Source organism: Lygodium microphyllum, chromosome 3, assembly GCF_053477565.2.
Source record: "Lygodium microphyllum isolate KBCC chromosome 3, Lygodium_microphyllum_v1.1.10, whole genome shotgun sequence".
NCBI lineage: Eukaryota > Viridiplantae > Streptophyta > Polypodiopsida > Schizaeales > Lygodiaceae > Lygodium > Lygodium microphyllum.
Window position 1 is genome coordinate 74243047 of NC_141137.1, and position 26789 is coordinate 74269835.

A 26789-nucleotide genomic window follows, 5' to 3' on the forward strand; every position below is an offset into this window, starting at 1 on the left:
GAAGAAAAACTTAAGGAGAAAGCCCAAGACTATACACCGAGCTCTATAGTAATTGCACTTTACAACAAACGCTATTCTTCAAGAACTGTTTACAGGATCTACAAAAAAAATAAACACAAATAGAAAGATTGTTGGAACAAAGGGAAACCAAGGTGCAAAAGTTGCAACAAGTTTGGATACACCGAGAAAGAATGTTGGGGCCAGAAGGAAAATTTTGTAAGGGAAACAAACTCTGAAGAATCTACTAAAACTCTCTTTGAAATTGCCTACACTTTGTTTTTGCATGAGCCAGAGGTCTTGCAAGAATTTTGGGGGGGCAACCTACATCCTCAGGTGTAGTTATCTAGATGGTAAGCTAGCACCCAAGGGGGTATATGTTAAAATGTATGTGGTGCTAGAGGCACATGTAACCAACTCCCATAAGCAAAGAGAGCAATGTGTACCCAAGCTGAAAACCTAGAAAGAGATGTACTTGCTCAACTATGTCTATCAAGTTCTTCTCCATTCCATTATGGTCTCATTTCCGTTATTCTTCTTCCCTCCTTACTCTCCTATCCTTCTTGTGCTCTGCCATGTTTCTTAACACCACACTATTGGGTTTTATACCATTTGTTCATGAGTAGAGATGTAGCCACAACACGATGCAAATTGCAATAGCCACACCACCCCACACCCACGAGTGACCGAGAGACATGGCACTCCTATGCAGAGGGACTATATGATGTACCACACTAGCCACCAATTCCTCACCCACTAGTACCTCGCCCTACCACATCCACCTTTACACATGATATGGTGAGGAGAGTGATAGAGCACCTATAGCATGGATGATTGATGGATCACGCATGTATATAGGGTGAGCGCTTCATTTATGTAGTTGCCATTTTGGCTCCTCTCCTTGGTTTTATATTCAATAGGACCCTAGCAGAAGGCTTCTCGAATAAGTGGACCATGCATACCATCGTGCCCATCCACAAGTTTTGTGACCCCCTAGATCCAACTCCACGATGGCATAGGCAGCGAGGGATCGGCCCACATGAGGATACGAAACGTTGGCCATGATGGAGAGACAATGCCACCAAGCACACTTCCAGGAGCCTTGCACACAAAGGTGGCACACTAGTTACACCAGCCATGATGTATAGTGCACCTATTTGGACCCTTACTTGGCTACATACCTCTAGGCATAAATTGAGAGACCACGGATCATTATGCTCTCACGGACAAACCATTAATATCGCATGAGTTTATTAAAGTTGAGTTTGTTGCACCACCCATGAGGATGGAGACTCTTTTCCAAACTCTCACCTTCATACACAAAGTATGTGACATGCACCCATATAGGTACTACCTAGGAAAGACTTCAAGGCCTCTAGGCAACTAGCTAAGGTAGGACAAGAGACTTCATAGTATGCACAGGTCAAGCAATAGCTTATAGAATATGAGATTGACATGGACCATCTCCCTCGCTTTCAGTATGACCTTGACTCCCCCTTCATACACCTCTCCCACACACAAAGGAACTTGGTCATGTGGTAAGACTTTTACCAGTTGTACATACATCATACATGGACTTAATCTAGGCAACCCCTTCCCCCAAAGATGTACTACAAAGACCACTTCATGAAGACTACAACAAATGGCTTCATTGAGAGACCTAGATACCTAGACGTATACATGCCACATGAGGAACAAGTAGCCATTGGCCAAATCAAGGTATCCTCTCACCAACTTGAGATTGAGATCAGGAGGACAACCCACATTTCCCAAGCTGAGTGAATTTGCAAGCTATGTGAGGAGGTGGACATCAAGGAGCATTACATCATATGCAAAGCCTATAGCACAGTCCAAGCTAGGTACCCTCTACTGTTTGATCACCTGAATGTTTGGATACTCCCTCTATTGGAGTTGGGAAGGGGAACTGTTGAAGTGCAATCGATGCAAATACATTATTTATTTAGAGCAATGTATAACCTTAAGATACTCTTGGCTACGAAACTGTAGATGACTTCTTAAGGAACTACAAGTAGTGCACCATTGTGGCCTTAGAGAGTAAGGTATCTTGCAAGGTTTTCCTTTTTATAGGTGGAAGGTTGTTCCATTAGCAATATTTGTGTAAATAATGGGCGCCAAAAATTGAAGAAATGGTAATATATACATACCAACTAACCAAAATGTATACGTCTAAATAATGTATACATACCAAAAAATGGTAATATATACATACCAACTAACCAAAAATTTGAGGCATTTAAAGGCTAATCTCTATTAGCTTAATCACATTGGATCATTCAACGGCATGCGCCCCTATATCCAACCTTGGTAAGAATAGAAACCAATTTACTTGTTCGCATAAATGTTGGAGTTATTTGTCTAAATGTGATTCAAACCTCATCACATGCTATTGACTCTCACTTGTATTGGGCCCTAGGGCACCCTATATCATCATTGGCCTTGCTTATAGTGAAAAAAGGGAACTTTAGGAGCTATTAATTATGAAGTATAAGTTAGGACTGATTTAATGGCTACATAGATGCAAGGAGTATATTAAAACAATGGAGAGTTGTGCAAAACGCATACACAATGAGACCGGAAGTATAATTTCCATGCTTAACAGCTGAACTCCTAACGTCACAACATGCTTGCAAGCTAAAACTGAAAGATAACGGCTCATTAACTTTGCATTTGCTTTGAAAAGATCTTTGAGATCCAAAATAACGTCCTGGACTGCAAGACCGAATTCAGCCAACATGCTTGCATGAAAATGGCCAAGACTGAACATTAGACAGTTGATACAAATAATTCCTACCATTTGCGTTTGCATAAGAAAAGGATTATGGATGTAGGCATAGCTACAAATGAGCTCGGGGGAAAACATAGACCACCTTGGTTGGACCGACAGACTTGGTTGGACCGACTGACCATCTTTACACAACACCACAGAAGGTTCAACAGCATGCTTGAATGCATCGAACGATCTAGCATCCCCAGTCTATAAGCACCATCTTTTCTAAGACTCTGAAGAAGGGTCTGGATAACACCCGAACACATCTAACAATCCAGCACCTCCCAGTTTGAGTATTCTCTGAATCCAATTAATATACACCTTCTCTAACCCTTTGAAGGACTTTAATCGCACAAAATAAAAGGTCATATCTAATGATGCATTTATTCTCCAACAGTTGTGGATAACTTCGAGGTCAAAGTCTTTTTGCAAGATTAGTGCTTTATCAATCACCCTCTTCAACAGAGAAGTCTGGTTCGGATGGCTTCCGAAGTTTCAAGCTCGAAAGGCTATCCTCTGCTGCTTGCAACTCCCGCAGTCTGTAGACTCCACGCATAGCATTTGCCGCAAATCGAGATGCATAGAGGGCTGTCCCAAGGCTAGTATTAACTGAAGTATGACTTTCTTGCACTGCGGATTGAAGGTTCTGCTGCTCCTCTCGTCTGCGAAGTTCTGCAATCTTACGTTGCTTAAATCTGCGCCATGCCGCCTGAATAGAGCAAGCCGCCCAAGTTTGCCATTGTTGCGAATAGTGACGGAAAGTATGTTGTACTTGTTTACTGTGCAAACGTCTAAATTGAGTGGCAACAAACTTAAGATCCTCAGCTCGAAGTGCAAATGCCTCAACTTCAGTTTCAGCCCTCACAGATCTGGTTGAAGATGGAAGATTTTCTCCAGACTTTGGGTCCAATGCCCAGGTTAACAGCTCTTCACCACAAAAATGTCCAGGTTCCAATCTACCAACGTTTAAAAATCCTGTTCTGCCTCCATTTGTGGTCTCACTCTTCAAGTGCCCACGAATAACAAAAAGCATTTCATTAACCGGATCTCCTTCACAAACAACATCTGTACCAGGAGTAAAAAGAGTCGGTTGCAGGCGCTCACAAATAGCATCAAGTAGCCTGTCATCCATACTTGCAAACAAAGGGACCTGAGAGTAGTTGCAGTTCAGATCAAAGAAACTGTTAATACAAAGATGCCTCTTACAATAGAGTTTGGGGACCTGAGGTACTACTTACAATAGAGTTTGGGGATAAGTAGTACCTCTTTCACAAGGTTTATACAAAGATGCCTTTTGATATCTCGGCGAAGATCCTTGGGTAAGCTACTTACTAGCTCCTCCTCCTCAACACCCCTTGTTTCTTGCCACTTGTATTGTTCATAGCTACGAACACGTGAACGCAAATCTGTTGGTAGCTGACGATGCTGCATCCACTGCTCCATATCATGGCGTTTGAGCCTCATCTCCTCTAGTCTCACTGTCAAAGATTGCAAATATGTCTGAACAGAAGGAGAGCCATCAGTACCACAGAAACAATATCATCCTTAATGTAGCCTATAATAAATAAGAAGGGGAAGTATCACTCTTATACAACCACGCACATAAATGAGTTGTGCAACAATGCTACTTTTGTGGTCAAGGTGCATTACACTACAATGTTAAGTTCAAGGATAGACAAGACCATAAAACTAACATTTAAAAAACCAGATAAAGGGCTGGTTTGTAATTGAGAATGTATCCAATACTATCCAGTAAATATTAACTTGATTGTAATTGGTAAAATTACCTGCATATTACCAATTAAGCGAGCAAAGAGAGTAAGCCCAATTATAGCAATGAATATAGAGAAAACCACTTCCCACACATAGGAGCTCGTCGTCAGTCCCTGTCCAATTGTGCTGCAAGGAATTAAGACCAGTCTGAATGTCATACCAGTTTGAAATTTCAATTGATCTCTATACATGTTCAAACCTTGCTATGAGGCAGACCTCCCCAAAAGATTCTAATATGTAGAACAGAAATCTTAGGCAGGAGAGAATGTGAAGTTCTACCTTAGATTCCGCAAACCCCACCACAAGCAGTAGAAATACTTGATAAAGAACCTCTTTGTGGTAACAACGTCATTAGTTAAAGCATCTCCATAGATTCCATACTGGAAAAAGTTGTTATTTGGGTCGCATGAACTTTGAACAAATGAGCTGTTCCAGTTATTTCTCCCAGTTTCTTGTAAGCTTCTACAGTCCAAATAGACTGCTTGAAAACTGGTGGTATTTGCACTTGCTAATCGCCAGCATGTATCTTCCCGTTCCACAGCAAGCAGATACCAGCAAGCACCAAAAAGCTACAAAAACAGTGACAGGCTTTAACCTGAGGTCAAGCATATGTTGTACAGAGATTCAAATAAAATGTTCAATTTCTGGTGCAACCTCTCCCTTAAACTGTGCATTTTGGCCCTTCTGGGTACGTATTATCCCCACAGGGACTTCTTTATAACCTTTGGAAACCTCACTAATTTGCCAGTATTCATCCATTACTATTCTGGAGGCTGGTTTCCTTTTGAATTGAACACTATCTTGGTATTCACACATTATAGTGAGCCTTGCACTGCGGTGCTTAGTTCATGCATGCATTAGCATTATTAGGGATGGGAGTGAATACCACATGAATACAATCTAATAATAGGCACATTTTCATAGCAGGTATTCACCTATTTCAGGGTGCAGGTTGAGGGGAGCAATAGAGGCAGCAGTAAATCTACTTCAGTTGTCAGTACTAGAGGTAGTCGTCACTCTGTAACCAGTCCTGACCCTGCAACAGACGTCTTATCATGCACATAGACCTATTATACCTGTGCAAACTTGCTGTCCAGCAGACCTGCTATCAGGAGTGGGCAGCCTTCAGCACTCAGTCCCACTGCAAATAGTTACAGTCAGACAGATTCAGCAAATTTGCTGGGCAAAGTGGTCTGCAGTCCACTTGCATGACCTGCAGCAGTTCTGCATGCCCAGCAGACACTGTGCCTTGTGTGGCCTGAGGTGCGTTCATGCACGAGCCCACACACACACACATTCAGATCAATGCTGACAAAGAGATTGTGGGAAAAAAGAAATGGCTGACCTTGACGCAACCTTCATAGACAATGTAGTGGAAGCCCGTGGTCCAAACTCTGCAAACTATGGAACCATACGTGCCCTCTTATGCGCAGGCTACTTGTACTCATGATTAATCTCAGGACTTGGAGCACCTGTTGGAGTTCGCCAACACATTGTTGAGTGAGTAATAAAGAAGCATTTTCTAATCAGGATAAAGATTATGTCTTGGATGCTACTATGGATACAAAGACTATCTTGCAGTCTTTTTTTATTTTCCATGAAAGAGAAGTTATCCTCTTTTTCATAGGCAAGATCTGATGCTTTCTTGGATCCATCAGTGGCTACTATCGATACAAAGATTGTCTTGCAGTCTTTTTCGGTGTTCCTTGAAAGAGGAGTTCTCCTCTTCTTCACAAGCAGGATACTTCCTCTCGTAAAAGGCCTACTTGGCAATGTCTAACTGTCTTGGAATGCATCCTTTGTGTTTTCACTTGAAATGGGGCACTTTTGCCAGCCTTTGTTTCTCCTATGGGAAGTTGGGGGATTTGATGGCTGTGTGCCCAGAGAAAAATGCAGCTCTAGATGTGCATGGATTGCTTCGCCCATCAATGATGATCTGATGGTTAAAGGCTCTCAAGATGATGAGGTCCCTATATTGAAAACTTTGGATAAGGGGAAAGCTACTGCAACCTTCGGATCAACCTAAACATGGTTGGGTTGATGTTTGTTCTATAAGGGCCAAAAAGACTGATATTGACATAGCACCTACTATGCCTACCACTTTGCAAGACTCTTTACGTACCTATGTGCAGCAGAAGAAAAGGCCGTCTTTTGCACATGCTACTAATGACATGGTTTTTTCTACTCCTCAAAAGCCTGCCACTAAGAAGATATCGACTAATCACTCAAGGGATCCACCTGCCAGACTTGCTTTTGATATCAGAGGCAAGGTGATTACTCCCTAGGATTGTCATTATCCACAATCCGCTCCAAGGACGATGGCTATAGGCCTACAAGCCGCTTGAAGGCCCTAAAATCCATGAGAATTTTTCTAACCATGGTTGCAAATCTTTGACATATCATATAACTAGAACACCTAAGTGCTTTTTCCCTCTCGTTGGGCACATAATCCATGGCCTAGCTACATAATAAATCTTCCAACCACCAAATCAAGCAAGGTATAGTGAAAGCAAGTTTTTAGGCCAACCCATCCCGAAAGTTGATATATGGTCTCATGCAATGTATGCAACTCAGAAGAGCAAAGTTCCAAAGAATGAATTGATTCATGCAAGGAGAAGCGTCTATGACATGACTGATTGGGACTCACTAGTTGACCCTTAATGTATGTGTACCTAGCTAAAGTGCATAATACAATGAAAGATAAGAGATGAAGACACTACATGGACATCAAAGAGGGTGACACGAACAAGTTCTGAGTAGCCAAAGGCTTCAGTGGAGTAGGCCTATTCTTGAGCATGTAATGAAGGACGTAGCACAAGAAAGAAAGCAGCATGGGTAGTAGCATGGGAGGAAAAAGGGTCCACCTCTAAATCTAAGTGCCAGAGTCTAAATTCATTTGCAATGCTGGCTGATTTCCTTGATGAGAGTCTCCTTCACATTTTGGTTGAAAGAGTAAAATTGAGGCAAAATCAGCCTCGAACCTAATTTTATTCTCCTGATGCATATGAAGATCACCACTTGGAATGTGTGTGGAATTCGCTCTCGTAGCAAGCGACATGACATGTGGCATATTTTGCATAAGAACGAATGGGATGTACCATGTGCTCTTGAGCATAAGAGTCATGGTGAAGCAAGGAAAATTGTGGATTATCATGGGTTTCACTTGTTTTATGCTGGTGGTTGCAACAGCAAAAGCTGAAAAGGCAACAGTTTGTAGAGAGGGTGTGTAGTGATGGGTTAGGCACGGAGATCGAGACAGTCAACCGTTACGCGCAGTGAGAGATAGAGAGAGTGAGACAGAGCAGAGTAGAGAGTGAGCATGTTTGTAGCTACAATGACAAGTGTGTACCTTTAGGTTTTTAGATAGATATATATGTGTAAGTACAAGTGCTAAGGGTGTGTTCACACCCGAGTACATTAAAAGGTACGAGGGCCTTTATTCCCAACAACCTCCCACCGAAAGGCAATGTCCCTGAAGAGGAGAAAAGAATCAGCTAAGTCTAGGTATATACAAAGCTGAAATACATATATCTATCCAACTCCCATCATCTATCGGCAATGAGCAAACCGCTCTGCTGTGGAAGACCCTACGTGAGAAAGTCTGCAGGATTATCATCTATATGCACTTTGACAAGCTCAATGCTCTTGCTGTCAAGTACATCTCTAATGAAGTGGTACTTCACCTATATGCGCTTTGTCTTTGCATGAAAAACAAGATTCCATGATAGCACTCTAACTATCACAATGGAGAACAGGTAACTCTGTGATGCCAAGCTCTCCCACCAAACATGAAAGCCATAAAGCCTCCTTGCATGCCTCAATGCCAGCCACATACTCTGCCTCTGTAGTAGACAATGCAACACACTTTTGTAGCCTGGAGATCCAAGAGACTGCTCCTCTTGTCAAAGTAAACACATACCCAAAAGTAAACTTCCTGTAGTCCGCATGACCAGCATAGTCTGCATCTGTAAAGCCAACAACAGATGCCTTCTGCTTTCCAAAGTAGATGCATAACTCCTTTGTGCCTTTGAGGTATCTCATAGTACCTTTCACTGCATCCCAATACTTCTTGCCAGGGGTTGCCATGTATCTGCTAACCACTCCCACTGCAAAGGCAATGTCAAGACGTGTAGCAACCATAGCATACATCAAACTGCCAATAGCTAAAGCATATGGTATCTAGGCCATTTCAGCCTTCTCATCATCAGATAAGGATTGTCCTCTGCACTAAGTTTCACATATGGAGGTAATGGAACCCCAATTGTTTTCCCCCCCTCCATATTGAAATGCTACAAAACCTTGGAGATATACTCCTGTTGAGATAGAAAGAGTAAGAATTTCGATCTATCTCTGAGTATTCGCATGCCAAGAATGTGATTTGCATCACCAAGATCCTTCGTGTCAAAGCTACCATGAAGACTTTGCTTCAGTGAGTCCAAGGCATGAGTATCCCTGCCAACAATCAGCATGTCATCAACATACAAAACCAAGATAATCAGGCTGTCGTCTGCTACCTTCTTGGTGTACAAGCAATGATCCACATGACTTCTATGAAAGCCTTGGGACTGCATGAATGTATCAAACTTATGATACCATTCTCTTGGTGCTTGTTTCAGCCCATACAAACTCCTTTTGAGTTTACATACCATCTTTTCTTTCCCTTGTTCAACAAACCCTTCACGCTATTGCATATATATGTCCTCATGCAGAACACCATGTAAAAATTCAATCTTTGCATCCATCTATATAAGGTCCATATCCTCAACCGCAACCAAGCCCAAAATGGTTCTCAATGTAGTCATCTTGACTACAGGAGAGAAAATCTCATCAAAGTCAATTCCATGCTCCTGCTTGTACCCTTTGCAACCAATCTTGCTTTGTACTTTGGTGAGGAACCAGAAGTGACCTTCATCTTGTAAACCCATTTGCATGAAAGTGTTTTCCACCCCTTAGGCAACTGCACCAAGTCCCAATTGCCATTTTTCTCAAGAGATTCTATCTCTCACAACATGGCTTTATACCATTTCTTGTTGTCCTGTCTGTCTATTGCTTCCTTGAAGCAAGACGGTTCACCACAATCTGTCAACATGACATAATCAATCACATTGTTTGTACCAGGAACAAATCTGTCAGGTTGTCTAGTAGCCCTAGACGATCTCCTAATCCAATGGTCATTGTTTACTGATTGTTCCTATAAATTTCCATTTTCAGCATGTTGTCCTACCATTTCAATCTGCAAATCAGCATTAACAGCTTGTTGTCCTAGCTGTTCCTGCACGAATAGTGGCTCATTATCATGGGCAATAGCTAGCTGATCATTTCCAACATCATATCCTGCATTTACAGGTTTCTTTATAGGAGGTATTTGCTGCTGTACTGCGGACACATTTTGCTATCCAAAAGGTATTTCTACCCGAAATACAACCCTACGGACCTCCTCAGTCTTTTCGGGCTGTTTATGCATGCGATCTTCCCAAAAGATAACGTCATTGCTACGTATTACTTTCTTTTCTCGGGATCCCACAATTTATACCCCATTTCACCCTTGTCACCATATCCTAGGAAAATGCATTTACAGGACTTTGGCTCAAGTTTGCTGCATTTTTCTTTATGAATGTGCACAAAAGCCTCGCAGCCAAACACTTTTAGGTAAGCATACGAAGGTGGCTTGCCCAACCACGCTTCTTGGGGAACTCCCCCCCCCCCCCCCCCCCCAAAGACTTGTTTGGTGACCGATTAATTAAGTGAACAGCTGTCATAACAGCCTTTGCCCAAAAACCATGGGGTAATGCAGCATGAGACAACATCGTACGGACCTTATCCTGTATGGTCCAATTCATATGCTCTACAACTCCATTTTGGGGCAGATTATGAGGGGCAATGAGCTCCCTCTTTATCCCTTTGCTGTCACAAAATGCTTGAAAGGCCTTGGACACATATTTTCCACCATTATCAAAGCGAAGACACTTAAGTGTCTTATCTATCTGATTTTCAGCCAATGCCAAGAATTTTTTAAACTTGCCAAGCACTTCATCCTTGCTACGAATAAGGTAAACCCATACTTTCCGTGTAGCATCATCGACAAAGGTAACAAAATATTTCTTTCCCCCTAAAGATAATCCTAGCATTTGACATGCATCCGAATGTACTAACTCTAGAGGAGAAGATTTCAAAGAAAGAGACTTTTTATGAGACGTCTGTGTATGTTTGCCATAAATACAATGATCACAGTGCTCAAAATCAACATAACGAAGACAAGGCAAGTAACCCAAACAAGAAAGCACTTTCATTCATGTTTGACTCATGTGTCCAAACCAGCCATGCCACAAAGAAACGCTTGGCTACTCGGTCACAGCAACAACATGGTTACGCACACTAGATACATGAAGTGGATACAAAGTATCACTCTTGCAACCTCTAGCAATAACCCTAGATCCCTTACAAATCTTCCATTTTCCATCACCAAAGGTGGTATGAAAACCATCATCATCTAGCTGCCCTGTACTAATCAAGCTCTTCTTGAGCTGAGATACATGCCGTACATGCTGAAGTGTAAAGACAGAGCCATACTGAAACTGTAACTGCATACTGCCAATACCTGCAATCTCACATGCATAGTTGTTCCCAAGATGGACAATACCATGTCGACCCCCTGTATAGGCGGAGAACCACTCACGATGAGGGGTGACATGAAAGGAAGCACCTAAATCAAGAATCCAAGTATGCATGTCATCATCTGTATCTGCAAGTAAAGCATGTGCACCAAAGTATAAAGAGACAAAGAGTACGTCACTCCCACTATCGCTGTCATGAGTGACTACATTCACCTCTTCAGTTTTTACACTGCTCTTCTTAGGCTAACTGTCCTTCTCTTCCTTACTATCATCTGTCTTCTTACCTTTTCCTTTCTCTTTCTTCCATTTGTAGCAATCACGTTTAAAGTGACCCCTCTTGCCACAATGATGACATTCAACATCTTTGCCACGTGATTTGCTGTGTCCCTTGCTATCATATTTTCCCTTTTGTTGTGATCTGTCCTTAGTATGCAAAGCACTGGAAGACATACTGGATGCATTGTTCAGCCGATTCATCTCTTCCATAAATAGAGCACTCTCTACATCAGCATACAAAAGGATTACATTAGAATTACTCATAGCAGTCCTGAATGTATCACAACTCTCTGGTAGAGTGCAAAGCAAAAAAGTAGCCTTAAATTCCTCATCAATCATGAACTTCAAGGCAACCAACTGGCTGAAAATAGAGTTAAACTCACTCAAGTGAGTAGACATTGTTGTACCCTCTTTCATACGCAAATCCATAAGCTTTTTCAGCCAATACACTTTGCTTGCAGCACTCTTTTGTGCATACAGTTCTTCCAGTCTAGTCCATATAGCATATGCAAAATCCAAACCTTCAATGTTGAACAGCAAGGCATCAAAAATCCATAGCTCTATGGTTGAGCGTGCAAGCTCATTTAACTCATCCCAATCGTCCTGTTCCATGTCTGCGGGCTTTGCCCCTTTGGTTTTAATCGGCTTTGCCTGCTTCTTTTGCAACAGGATATTGTAGCACTGCTTTTGCCAAACTACAAAGTTATGTGCGCCTTCAGGCTTCTTTATGTGTATCAGATTACTGCTGTCATTGCTGCCAGCCATGATTTTCAGCCCAAATGTGACCAAAAAACCAAATGCAGGCCAAACTGTCACCCAAGTGACCAAGGTACAAACAAGTACCAACCAGCAATAAATAACCACGTAGAAGCACAGATTTCAGATCTGTAATTAAATTTTCAGAAGCCCCAAACCATGTGCTACAGCATTCCACAACTAATTACAGCTGTTCCAAGGGCATATGCATCACATTACATGAGAAATCCCAAATTTTAGCTGCAATTTCTGTTGTGCATGTACTCACGGGCATAAAATTTGACACGAACGATCAAAAGCCCCAAAATTTTTGTGCTCAAAGCATCAACCACACATCTGCATTTTCTCTATCATGCATAGAACAGGCCAATTTTGCCAAAATAGAGCAATTTCAGCAAAACCCCCAAATTTTACCAAGTGTTGATGTCCAAATTGCATGGAATTCAACCTGCATGTACATAAACTGACCAAATGCTGCACAGATTTTGCCCAAACTGCAAAAGCCCCAAATTGCATGGTGTCCAATGTGCATCAATGTCGAGAAATTGGGTAAACTTGAGCCCAATTTGTGCATGTACATGAAAAGCCCCGAATATCAGGGACAAAATGTCATAAATTCCTGCAATTTCTAAGACAGATCTGCTTGTCTTGCATCAAATTCCCCAAATTTTATGGGTCCAATGTTGAGAAATTTCACTCAAATGAGCAAAATTTCAATAATTGTGGCGAAACTCCCAATTCAAATGCGCACAATGTCTGCAATTTCTGATGCAGATGCCTCAATTTTGCATGAACAGTACTTAGTCTGGAGAAGCCCCAAATTTTTGGGCCTAAACCTACATAGATTTGCACACTGTGCTTGCGCGCGCGAACCCTTGTCGAGCCAAGGGAAAATTCCAAGAGAATTTTGAAGAAGAAAAAAAAACGAATTTGTGGCCCAAAATGATGTGACGAGGTCCGTCGACCTGCCAATCACGACCTATCCTTCGGCCCATCAGTCACGCAAGACTGTCGCCCGCCACGCAATCCTGTCGCCCAGGTCGTCGTGCAGCCCTGTCACATAGCACCGTCACGTCACCTACTCCGTCTGGCGCTTAGCTACCGTCTCGTCGGCACCCTGAACCTGTCGACTACCTCTTCTGCACCTGTCGACTGCCTCTCCCGCACACGAGCATGCCTGTGACTCTCCTGCTCGCCTGTGAGCTGTCTCGTCACCACGCTGGTCTTCTGCCTCAGCTGGTCTCGTCAAATCTCGGGAAGCGTGCAAAACCTGATGGCTCTAATACTAGTTTGTAGTGACGGGTTAGGCACAGAGATCGAGACAGTCAGCCATTACGCGCAACAAGAGACAAAGAGAGTGAGATAGAGCAAAGTAGAGAGTGAGCACGTTTTTAGGTACAATGACGAGCGTGTACCTTTAGGTTTTTAGATAGATATATATGTGTAAGTACAAGTAATAAGGGTGTGTTCACACCCGAGCACATTAAAAGGCACGAGGGCCTTTATTCCCAACAGGGTGAGGAAAGTCGAAGCCATATGCAGCATGATGGAGATGGCTGACTACTACCTCATCATGATAGAAGCTAAACAACAGTAAGAGTGAGGCTTGAAGTTGAAATACAGCAGTCAGCATACACAGCACTCTCACAGTCTTGGGATGGAGGGGCGGCAGCACCTGAGTGATAGAGACAGCAGGGTGGAAGCTTGAGACAAGAGAGAATGGTGTAATGACGGTGATGCTGATGTAGGCAGCACAAAGAGGTTGAATGGCTAGCACTAATGTGGTAAGATAAGGGATGAAAGTGGCAATGACCAAAGATCCCCTTCTAGGGAACTTTTTTAACCAATTCTCATACCAAGATCTAGATTCTTGTATTTAATGTAATGTATTGTTTTAGCCCACTCTAGCATTATCAAGTACAAAAGCAGAGTACATGGGTGCTGATATGGCAGCATATGCGGTAGCTTGGATATGAAAGCTACTTCATGATTCAAGAATACTAATAGACAGGAGATCTATCATTTATTTTGACAGTAGGAGTAGCATACAGTTGGCAAGGAACTTGTGTTTCCTGCACACACAAAACAAATTGAGGTTCATTATCATTTCATCAAAGAGTGATTCTTGGCAAGTAACATTGATCTCATATATGTAAGCATAGAGGAGTAGGGTGCAGATATTTTCACCAAGGCCCTAGGAGCAAAAATCTTTGAGGATTTTGAAGCTTTCTTGGAGTACAAGTCATGGAGTTAAGCTTGAGAGAGAGTGTTGAGATGTCAAACTCAACACAAGTTGACACTTACGTTCTTGGATGATCATTTCCGCATTCAGATGTGGTTGACACCTACATTGGCATATACTTCCAATGATACTTTAGAATTAGGCATTGGTTAGTTCACCTACACAACTTATGGGATATCTATCTAGTCATCTTTCTAGTTAGTGTGTTCGCACTATGGACTGTTTCTATATTATATATGTTGTACTTTCTCTTTATTTTGGGAGACTTCGTATGAAGAAGAAGAATTAGAAAAAATACTACGTTTTTCAACATAGTGGTCATGAGGTGATTTAGTGCAAATGCACTAAGGGCATTTCAAGGTTCGGGCAACCAAGTCCTATTTATAGGACTCAAGGCTCTATTGTGCACATTTTGTGTGATCACCACTCTTGGACTCTTGGCCCATAGGCAAACATGTCCATACACCAAGATGGTGTGGACTGGTGGTAGGGGATGCTAGTCCTTGGGCTGTGGTTGTGACCCGAAGTGCTGCTAGCTTCTATGCTCGGGGGTAAGCTCGTTTCGCTCTATGGCTAGGAGGTGAGTCTGATGTCCAATTCCTTTATATTCATGGATATAACTTGTCTCGTGTCTCGTGTGTAGGTTGGATCCTAGGAGGATGTTTCACCTTCAACTCCATTGGTAGATGGTGTTAGAGATCAGATCACTGTGCAGTCGGACAGGCAGAGTGCAGTCGGACTGCACAGTCGGACTGCCACGTGGCAGTTCGACCTGTACAGTCAGTCGGCTGCATTTAATGCAGCCGACAGGGCATTTCTGGCGCCCTATTTTCTGGCAGATCTCGGCTATTTATACCCGACACTTTCAGCAGTCTGGGACACACTTCTCTGACGCAGATTACAGACCGGTGACGCGCAGATTCTGTCTCTGTTCACAGATTTCAGACAGCAGACAGTGCAGACTGCAGCAGACTTCGAGGTGGACAGCAGGTTGCATCGTCGAGGTGGAGACACGCAGTCTAGCGCACTGCGCCCGTGTATATATCTGCATATCTTTGTATTCAGCATTCTTTATACAGCAGATCTTCATCGTCCACTGTCTCTTTCTCTCCCTTCTCTCTCTGCGTTCTCTCTCTCAGTCCTACGCTTCCGCACCGCTGCACTCTGACAGATGGTTATATAGGTTTTGTGGTACTCTAGAAACATCCCAATCATGGGAGCACGTATAGAGAGGTGGGTTTCTTGATAGACTGAACAGATTAAGATTGAGCACGTGATATAATCACTTGGAGATTCATTACAAGTTTCATCTTCACCTAGGGCACTAGTGCTCTTGCTTGGAGCAACAAGAGACAGCCTCTTGCTACTCTCTCCAACAAAGTATAGAGTTGCTTCTTTAGTAGCTAATTTAAGGGACTCCTTTCCTTTGCGATTTGCCAAAGTGTGTGGTTTACAAGACATAGGCTAATATGATGTTTGATTGAGGCAAATGTTAGGTCAAATCAACTTTTCACTGAGATGGCCAACAATTCTCCATTGTGACAGCACAAGTGGATTGAAGCCAATCTTGAAACTTGGTCATGAGAGGGAATGAACCATGATCCTATTGAAAAGACTACTAAAACATCACCCTAGGAAAGCCATATCCATAACAAAGAACATAAAAGAAATGGACATCACACTTGCCTCCCAACCATAGAGACAAAGAAACTCACCTCCAAGCCTAGGAGGTAGCAACAACTGGGCCACAACCATACATCTCAAGAGCTAGCATCTCATACCACCAACCCATACTATCCCAGTGTGCATACGCATTCACCTTTGAGCCAAGAGTCCAAGAGTGATGATCACATAATGATATGCGTAATAGATAAATAGGATTCAAGGTCCTAACCCTAAAGTGCACCTAGTGCATTCGCACTAAGTCACTTTATGACTATTGTGACCAATGCTACTAGCACCCATCCACAACTCCAAGGATGTAACACTTCCTCCCTTAAGATCAATTGCTTTCCTCAGCAATATCCTTAGGGATGAAGTGGAAAAAACGACTCTTCACTTCACGTATTGACTACCATGTAATCTCCACCTTGAGGCAACACTAAATATTTTGAGTAAACGGTCCAACGGATCCTTTTGTCCTATAGTTAGCAACCAACTTGAGTTCCAAGGAAATGTAACAAGCAATGTCTTCAAGTTGTGGAACTTCCTGAATCGGAAATATCAGTTCATCTTGCCTTAGCCGTTTTTTTAAATGACTCGCTGGAACAATGGAACACCAAGTGAACTTGGATATCTAGAGGTAAGTCCAACTCATAAGACATGCTATTATCTTCTCGGTAATCTAGAAAGCACTCCAATACCTCAAAGACAACTTATAGCACTTGATGGTAATTTTTGAATCGAAGTCCTTTGGGGCTATAAGGTAAACCCACGTGCCTTCCTAGAGTCTTTAAGGAGCACGATTCTGGTTAGCACACAATGTAGCACAATCCTTATTTGTTTTAATATGTTCTCTCTCAATTGTCAAGATCTCTTGCATATCGTGAAAAAGTTTACCATAGACTGCAATTTCACCCCCTTGAGCTCCACAAAAATCAGTGGTTTCGGCTCATAAACATACATCAACCTAAACAAGCTATAGTCAATAGCCAAATGCCAAGCACTATCATAAGCAAACTCAATCTAAGGAAAACAATACTCCCAACTAGATTATCTATAGGAGACATGCATATAGCATAATCCTTCATGGCCCAATTTTTCCTCTCGGTTTGTTCATCAATCTCAGGATGTTTCGAGGATGGCATGAACAATCAAGTCTCCAAATTTTAGAAGACTTTGAAAAGTGAAATCAAGTCATGGATGCTTGTCAAAAAAGGCCAATGAACTTGGGATCACGGTCATTGACTATTTCCTCGAGCAAAGAATAAAGTTTATATAAGTGCTTAAAGAGACTAGCCAATTTGCGACTTTTCACAGTTGTCTTTGTCACAAATTCCTAGCTTTTAACAATGGTCTTTAATGAAATGAATCAAGTCATTTTTGTCTATCAATCAACCACGACTCAAATTGCATCATGATCTCAATTCATACGAAAATCCTATTACAAAATCCATAGAAATGCTACTCCACTTCTTATCTGAAATTTGTAAAGGATGTAGCATCCCCACTTATTTGTGTATAGTTGCCTCCGTACATGGTATGAACGTCGTAACTCATAGTTACCAAGGGTTTTTGAAACAAGAGGTATGAAACGGGTTTCATAGATTTCATATGAGTTTCATCTGACATTAGAAACCGGTTTCATTCGAGATGACAAAGAACTACAAAAGTCTATCTACTTCTATTATATGAGTCATCTAACGTAGTAAACAAAGATTGATCATAATTCATGATTCTATACAATGCAAATGAGCACTCAACATAACTTCAATATTTACATACATCATGATCCATTATCCAAGACCAACATTAACTTTAGCTATAAAAGAAGCCATCATAAATGCAATTATCATGGATAACAACTCAAAGAAAATTCCACCAATCAATGTCAATATCCATGTCAACATGGCAAATGAATCCATGATAAACCATGATTACAAAGGTTTTAAGATATTTTTTAGGGTATGACTTTTTTGAAATTTTAAATAGGTGTTTCATACATTTATGAAATGCTTGGGTATGACATGAGTTTCCTAACCTTATCAAAAGTTGGCAATTATGCAACCATTTCAATATTTGAAACATTAATCAAGCTCACTAGTTCAAACAAACAGTTGACTAATGAGCTGCTTTTTGCTTCGGATATTCTTAAGGAAACATGACTGTACTAAGCAATTTGAGCACAGTCCTTGGCAAACTTTTGAAAGAAACTAGTAAAACCTAAGAAAGATGTCACTTGCCTTACAGTCCTCAAAATAGGCCAATCAAGCACTACTCGAACCTTTTCAAAATCAATTTGGATGCCATCACCTTAGATAACGTGTCCAAGGATGTAAAGTGACCAATGCTACTAGCACTTATCCAAATGTCCAAGGATGTAACAACTATAGTCTCAAGGATTCCTTCTACATTGTTTGAACTAATAAGAGCACCTTTGGAAAGACAATGTGCGAGGTCGAGGACTTCAGGAGCAACGGTAGGTTGCATCAGCATCGAATTGTCTCTTTCCATCGGGGGGGGGGGGGGGGGGGGGCGGGGGGAAAGAGAAGTAAATAGGAGGGCAAAGGCAGTGAAAGGAGGAGGGAGAAGATGGGAGGCAGCCTGACTGAGTGGCATGCCTTAGACAGCATGTAGCCAATGTGCTGGGCTAAGGAAAGATGGGGGAGCAGGAGCTGTGGCAAATGATGCACAGAAGGGCACTGAGGTCAAGCGGAGGCAGGCTCCAAGGCATGGGAGGCTAAGGAGGTGTGAGAGGCTGAGGAGAAGGCAGTGGCAGCAAAGCAGTCAAGGTAGGAGCAAGGGCAGCAATGGTGTGTTGTCACAATCTTCTCAGACCCAACGATGTCAATTTATTTTCTTCGAAGTCCTCATGAAGATTTCTAATAAATAAATTCTGCATCTTAATCCTAATTAGCAGAATAAATTTTCTGCTTCTTTCAGCATATGTCAATGTGTTGCCTTCAGAATTCATTGCTGTGTGCAAATGACCATTTCTAATAGCAGGGGCATATTCTCACAATCAGCAGAGCAGGTTACTTCCAGACTATGACAGCAGCCAATCTGCAAGACAGTTGGCATGTAGGCAAGCAGGCACGTCATACAGTAGGCAGGTTACACTCAGATTTGAAGCAGTCAAATCTGCAAGAATAGGAGTGGTCGTTCACATGCTGTGCGGGACACCAAATGGTAGTCACAACAGCAAAATGATAGGTCAGATGACAGTTGCAACAATTTACAAAACTATTCTTAAGGCAGGTATGACATGGCTGGGCAATATGATTCTCTATTCTCCATCAATCTCTTTCTGCACCCTCCAGACATTATATCAGGATGGAAGTGCAGCTAAGCATGAGCAGAGACAATACCAGATATACTTCAGATTTGCTCCTCAACTCCATGCAAATTGGAAACCTCTAGTGGGAAAATATAGGTCCGTGAGATCTTGTATAGTCTTGTAAGTCATTTTAGAGTCTTTGCTAAATGGATAGAGACACCTCCCTCCCTCTCCCACAGTTCGTCCCCCCTCTGACCCCCCTCTCTGTACCCAAGTGAACCCCCCTCTTCTCTTCCTCCTCTCCCATTCCATCCCTCCCTCTCTGTTCCCCCCCGCCCCCCCCCCCCCCCGGGAGGCCCCACCAGCAGCCGAGAAAGAGAACTTCCCTTTCTTCCCATAATTTGCCACCCTCCCTTCCCATCCATTATTTCCTGCACCCCTTTCGTCCCCTAAAACATATCGTTTACTCTATGAAATCAAAACAATACTTACATGGCTTATTAACATATAAAGAAGTAAGTTGTATGCAGCTCCTCCCCAAGCTGTCTCACGTGCCAAACCAGAGGGCTTGCTCCACTGTTTTACTATTATAGGAATGAGCCTTGGAAATAGTTGAAGTAGAACAATCAGACGCAATATATTTTTTGTACTATCTGGTGTTTCTTTCAAAGGAGGAAGGACTACCCATACAATAATCTGCACAGGGCCCACAAACATTGGACATGTTAAAAACTTTGTTCTTTTCACCACAACTATTGAAAGCACAATTTTTCCTGAAAAGTCTTAACAAGTCGAGTTAAGGTTTTTTCCTTTTTCCAAAAACAAAGGTAATAACCACCACAGTCAAAAGAAACCAATGTAAAATACACTACAAGCCCTCTGTAGGACATCAATGATGCACATGATACAGTAATTGACAATCTAATCCAAAGGCTGTGTGAAACACTAATCAGGATGCCTGCATTGCGAACTAGATAGAAGAAAATCCCAAAATCTGCAGCGTACTTGTCAATATTTTCTGAAACAGGTTTCATTCAACTTTTGTAAAACGTTAGAAATTCTCATTCGAGATAGGAAATAATCTACATATGGAATATCACTTGCCTGATGCTGCTTACACAGATTGATGATGATTCATGATTCTATACAATAAAGGTAAACATTCAACATAACATCCATATTTATGCATCATGGCCCATTATCCATGACCAACATTAAATTTATCTATAGAGGAAGCATAGATGGACAACAACTGAAACAGAATCCTTGCAATCAATACCAATGATTAATAATAATCATGTCAACATATCAAATGAATCCATGATAAATGTTAAACTTGTTGGGAATAAAGGCCCTCGTGCCTTTAAATGTGCTCGGGTGTGAACACACCCTTAGCACTTGTACTTACACATATATATCTATCTAAAAACCTAAAGGTACACACTCGTCATTGTACCTACAAACGTGCTCACTCTCTACTCTGCTCTATCTCACTCTCTCTGTCTCTCACTACGCATAACGACTGACTGTCTCGATCTCCGTGCCTAACCCATCACTACAAACTGGTATCAGAGCTACGGTTGAGTCGTTCGTGCTCCTCGGAGTCTGTGCGAGACATTTCTAGTGTTTCGCTTGCGCGAAATCATCAGGTCGCCACTGATCTCAGGCACCAGTGTGTTCTGCACTATCAGTCGACAGTCCAGAAACCTCAACAGGTCGTTTCTTAACCAGGCGACAGCAGGCAGTGGGCAGCGGCAGACGTGACGTGCAGGCAGTGGGCAGCGGCAGACGGCAGTCGATTGCAGCGAGATGGGCTGCGATGTTATTCCTAGTCAGACACAGTCCACGCGATCAGGCGATGGACTGCGACATCATTTCTGGTTAGACACGGGTCACGCGATCAGGCGACGAGCTGGAAGCTGTAAAAGGGAAAGATTCGTCATTTTTTCCTTTGCAAAAATTTTACATTTTTTCAAAGGTTCCCTGCAAACAAGGCCTTTGCTCACTGATGGGCATTCATGCGTGTAAGCACAGTCAAGATTTTGGGCAGATTTAGGCCCAGAAACTTGAGGCTTTTCCCAAATTTGGGGATACTAACGCAAAATTGGAAAATCTGACTCAGAAATTTCAAAGTCGGTGCACATTTGCCCGGGGATTTTGGGGTTTTTCACATTTTAGTGAAATTCTTTCAATTTCACTGAAATTAGTGCACACAGGACTTGGAAAATTTGGGGATTTGTCTAGATTTGGTGCGAGCAAGATGCAATATTGATATCTGTCTCAGAAATTGCAGGAATTTGTGACATTTTGTCCCCGACGTCTGGGGCTTTTCATGTATATGCACAAATTGGGCTGAAATTTACCCAATTTCTTGACATTGATGCACATTGGACCCCGTGCAATTCGGGGCTTTTGCAGTTTGGGCAAAATCTCTACAACATTTGGTGAGTTTATGTACATGTAGGTGAAATTCCACGCAATTTGGACATCAACACTAGGTAAAATTTGGGGGTTTTGCTGAAATTGCTCTATTTTGGCAAAATTGGCTTGTTCTATGCATGACAAAGAAAATGCAGATGTGTGGTTGATGCTTTGAGCACAAAAATTTTGGGGCTTTTGACAGTTCGAGTCAAATTTTATGCCCATGGGTACATGTACAACAAAAATTGCAGCTAAAATTTGGGATTTCTCATGTAATGTGATGTATATGCCCCTGAAACAGCTGTAATCAGTTGTGGAATGCTGTAGCACATGGTTTGGTGCTTCTGAAAAATTTATTTACGAATCTCAATTCCGTGCTTCTACGTGGTCATTTATTGCTGGTTGGTACTTGTTTGTACCTTGGTCACTTGGGTGACAGTTTTTGGGCCTGCATTTGCTGTTTTTTTTTTTGTCACATTTGGGCTGAAAATCATGGCTGGCAGCAATGACAGCAGTAATCTGATGCACATAAAGAAGCTTGAAGGAGAACATAACTTTGCAGTTTGGCAAAAGCAATGCTATAATATCCTGTTGCAAAAGAAGCACGCAAAGCCGATCAAAACCAAAGGGGCAAAGCCCGCAGACATGGAACACAATTATTGGGATGAGTTAAATGAGCTTGCATACTCAACCATAGAGCTATCGATTTCTAATGCCTTGATGTTCAACATTGAAGGTTTGGATTCTGCATATGCTATATGGACTAGACTGGAAGAATTGTATGCACAGAAGAGTATTGCAAGCAAAGTGTATTGGCTGAAAAAGCTTATGCATTTGCATATGAAAGAGGATACAGCAATGTCTACTCACTTGAGTGAGTTTAACTTCATTTTCAGCCAGTTGGTTGCCTTGAAGTTCATGATTGATGAGGAATTTAAGGCTATTTTCTTGCTTTGCACTCTACCAAAGAGTTGGGATACATTCAAGACTGCTATGAGCAATTCTAATGTAATCCTTTTGTATGCTGATGTAGAGAGTGCTCTACTTATGGAAGAGATGAATCGGCTGAAAAATGCATCCAGTATCTCTTCCAGTGCTTTGCATACTAGGGGCAGATCACAGCAAAAGGGAAAATATGATAGCAAGGGACACAGTAAATCATGTGGCAAAGATGTTGAATGTCATCATTGTGGCAAGAAGGGTCACTTTAAACGTGATTGCTACAAATGGAAGAAAGAGAAAGGAAAAGGCAAGAAGACAGATGATAGCAAGAAAGAGAAGAAGGACAGTCAGCCTAAGAAGAGTAGTGTAAAAATTGAAGAGGTGAATGTAGTCACTCATGAAAGTGATAGTGGGAGTGACGTACTCTTTGTCTCTTCACAAATTGGTACACATGCTTTACTTGTAGATACAAATGATGACATGCATACTTGGATTCTCAATTCAGGTGCTTCCTTTCATGTCACCCCTCATCGTGAGTGGTTCTCCGCCTATACAGGGGGTCGACATGGTGTTGTCCATCTTGGGGACAACTATGCATGTGAGATTTCTAGTATTGGCAGTGTGCAATTACAATTTCAGCATGGCTCTGTCTTTACACTTCAGCATGTACGGCATGTACCTCAGCTCAAGAAGAGCTTGATCAGCATAGGACAGCTAGATGATGATGGTTTTCATACCACCTTTCGTGATGGAAAATAGAAGATTTGTAAGGGATCTAGGGTTATTGCCAGAGGTTGCAAGAGTGATATTTTGTATCCACTTCATGTATCTAGTGTGCATGACCATGTTGTTGCCGTGACTGAGCAGCCAAGTGTTTCTTTGTGGCATGGCTAATTGGGACACATGAGTCAAACAGGAATGAAAGTGCTTTCTCGTTTGGGTTACTTGCCTTGTCTTCATTATGTTGATTTTGAGCATTGTGATCATTGTATCTATGATAAACATGCACAGACGTCTCATAAAAAGTCTCTTTCTTTGAAATCTTCTCCTCTAGAATTAGTACATTCGGATGTATGTCAAATGCCAGGATTATCTTTAGGGGGAAAGAAATATTTTGTCACCTTTGTCGATGATGCTACACGGAAGGTATAGATTTACCCTATTCGTAGCAAAGATAAAGTGCTTGACAAGTTTAAAAAATTCTTGGCATTGGCTGAAAATTAGACAGATAAGACACTTAAGTGTCTTTGCTCTGATAATGGTGGGAAATATGTGTCCAAGGCCTTTTAGGCAATTTGTGACAGCAAAGGGATAAAGAGGGAGCTCACAGCCCCTCATAATCCACCCCAAAATGGAGTCGCTGAGCGTATGAATCGGACCATACAAGATAAGGTCCGTACGATGCTGTCTCATGCTACATTACCCCATGGTTTTTGGGCAGAGGCTGTTATGACAGCCATTCACTTAATTGATCGGTCACCAAAAAGGTCTTTGGGGGAGGGAAGTTCCCCAAGAAGAGTGGTCGGGCAAACCATGTTCATATGCTCATCTCAAAGTGTTTGGCTGCGAGGCTTTTGTGCACATTCGTAAAGAAAAACGCAGCAAACTTGAGCCAAAGTCCTGTAAATGCATTTTCCTAGGATATGGTGACAAGGGTGAAATGGGGTATAAATTGTGGGATCACAAGAAAAGGAAAGTAGTACGTAACAATGGCGTTATCTTCCGGGAAGATTGCATGCACAAACAGCCCGAAAAAACTGAGAGGTCCGTGGGGTTGTATTCCGAGAAGAAAAACCTTTTGGACAGCAAAATGTATCCATTGTACAACAGCAAATACCTGCTGTAAATGAACTTGTAAATGCAGGAAATGATCAGCCAGCTATTGCCCATGATAATAAGCCACTACATGTGCAAGAACAGCTACGACAGCAAGCCGTTAATGTTGATTTGTAGGCTGAAATGCCAGGACAGCATACTTGAAATGGAAATTTGCAAGAACAGCCCGCAAGCAATAACCATTGGGTTAGGAGATCGTCTAAGGCTACTAGACAACCTGAGAGATTTGTTCCTGGTGCAAATAATGTGGCTGATTATGTTATGTTGACAGACTGTGGTGAACCGTCTTGCTTCAAGGAGGCAATGGACAGACAAGACAGCAAGAAATGGTGTAAAGCCATGTTATCAGAGATAGAATCTCTTGAGAAAAATAGCACTTGGGACTTGGTGCAGTTGCCTAAAGGGCAGAAAACCCTTTCATGCAAATGGGTTTACAAGATGAAGGTCACTTCTAGTTCCTCACCAAAGTACAAAGCAAGATTGGTTGCAAAGGGGTACAAGCAAGAGCATGGAATTGACTTTGATGAGATTTTCTCTCCTATAGCCAAGATGACTACATTGAGAACCATTTTGGGCTTGGTTGCAGTTGAGGATATGGAATTCATACAGATGGATGTAAAGACTGCATTTTTACATGGTGATCTGCATGAGGACATATATATGCAACAGCCTGAAGGGTTTGTTGAACAAGGGAAAGAGAAGATGGTATGTAAACTCAAAAGGAGTTTGTATGAGTTGAAACAAACACCAAGAGAATGGTATCATAAATTTGATACATTCATGCAGTCCCAAGGCTTTAATAGAAGTCAAGTGGATCATTGCTTGTACACCAAGAAGACAATACATAACAACCTGATTATCTTGGTTATGTATGTTGATGACATGCCGATTGCTGGCAGGGATACTCATGCCTTGGATTCATTGAAGCAAAGTCTTCATGGTAGCTTTGACATGAAGGATCTTGGTAATGCAAATCACATTCTTGGCATGCGAATACTCAGAGATAGGTCAACAGGCTTACTCTATCTATCTCAACAGGAGTATATCTTCAAGGTTTTGCAGCGTTTCAATATGGAGGGAGGGAAAACAATTGGGGTTCCATTGCCTCCATATGTGAAACTTAGTGCAAAGGATAGCCCTACATCTGATGATGAGAAGGCTGAAATGGCCAAGATACCCTATGCTTCAACTGTTGGCAGTTTGATGTATGCTATGGTTGCTACATGTCCTGACATTGCCTTTGCAATAGGTGTGGTTAGCAGATACATGGCAACCCCTGGCAAGAAGCATTGGGATGCAATGAAAGGTATTATGAGATACCTCAAAGGTACAAAGGAGTTGTGTATCTGCTTTGGGAAGCAAAAGGCATCTGTTGTTGGCTTTACGGATGCAGACTATGCTGGTCATGCAGACTGCAAAAAGTCCACTTCTGGGTATTTGTTTACTTTCACAGGAGGAGCAGTCTCTTGGATCTTCAGGCTACAAAAGTGTGCTGCATTGTCTACTACAGAGGCAAAGTATATGGCTGCCATTGAGGCATACAAGGAGGCTTTATGGCTTTCACGTCTAGTGGAAGAGCTTGGTATCACAGAGTTACCTATTCTCCATTGTGATAGTCAAAGTGCTATCATGCTAGCACGGCATGCTAGCACGGAATCCTGTCTTTCATGCAAAGATGAAACACATACAGGTAAAGTACCACTTCATTAGAGATGTACTTGACAGCAAGAGCATTGAGCCTGTCAAAGTGCATATAGATGATAACCCTGCAGACCTTCTCACGAATGGGCTTCCAATAGAACGGTTTGCTCATTGCCGACAGATGATGGGAGTTGGATAGATATATGTATTTCAGCTTTGTACATACCTAGACTTAGCTGATTCTTTTCTCCTCTTAAGGCATATTGCCTTTAGATGGGAGGTTGTTGGGAATAAAGACCCTCGTGCCTTTAAATGTGCTCGCATGTGAACACACCCTTAGCACTTGTACTTACACATATATATCTATCTAAAAACCTAAAGGTACACACTCATCATTGTAGCTACAAACGTGCTCACTCTCTACTCTGCTCTATCTCACTCTCTCTGTCTCTCACTGCGCGTAACGACTGACTATCTTGATCTTCGTGCCTAACCCGTCACTACAAAACTGCAACAGTTCAAAACCTGGGGAAGTTTAGAATAGGTATTTCACACATTTATGAAACA

The 26789-nt window shown here is 42.0% G+C and overlaps 1 protein-coding gene across 1 annotated transcript in view; it reads right to left on the reverse strand.

Annotated features, from left to right (window-relative positions):
• Window positions 1-2656: 2656 nt before the first annotated feature.
• The window catches only part of LOC148038508 (protein CNGC15b-like), a 74870-nt gene continuing 50737 nt past the window's right edge, over window positions 2657-26789 (reverse strand). The window contains exons 4-8 of the mRNA XM_087672855.1: window positions 19875-20078; window positions 4838-5127; window positions 4573-4684; window positions 4049-4285; window positions 2657-3935 (exon numbers count right to left, since the gene is read on the reverse strand). Coding sequence (XP_087528981.1) covers window positions 3231-3935; window positions 4049-4285; window positions 4573-4684; window positions 4838-5127; window positions 19875-20078 — 1548 coding nt within the window. The 3' untranslated portion in view covers window positions 2657-3230. The remainder of the gene's footprint in view (window positions 3936-4048; window positions 4286-4572; window positions 4685-4837; window positions 5128-19874; window positions 20079-26789) is intronic.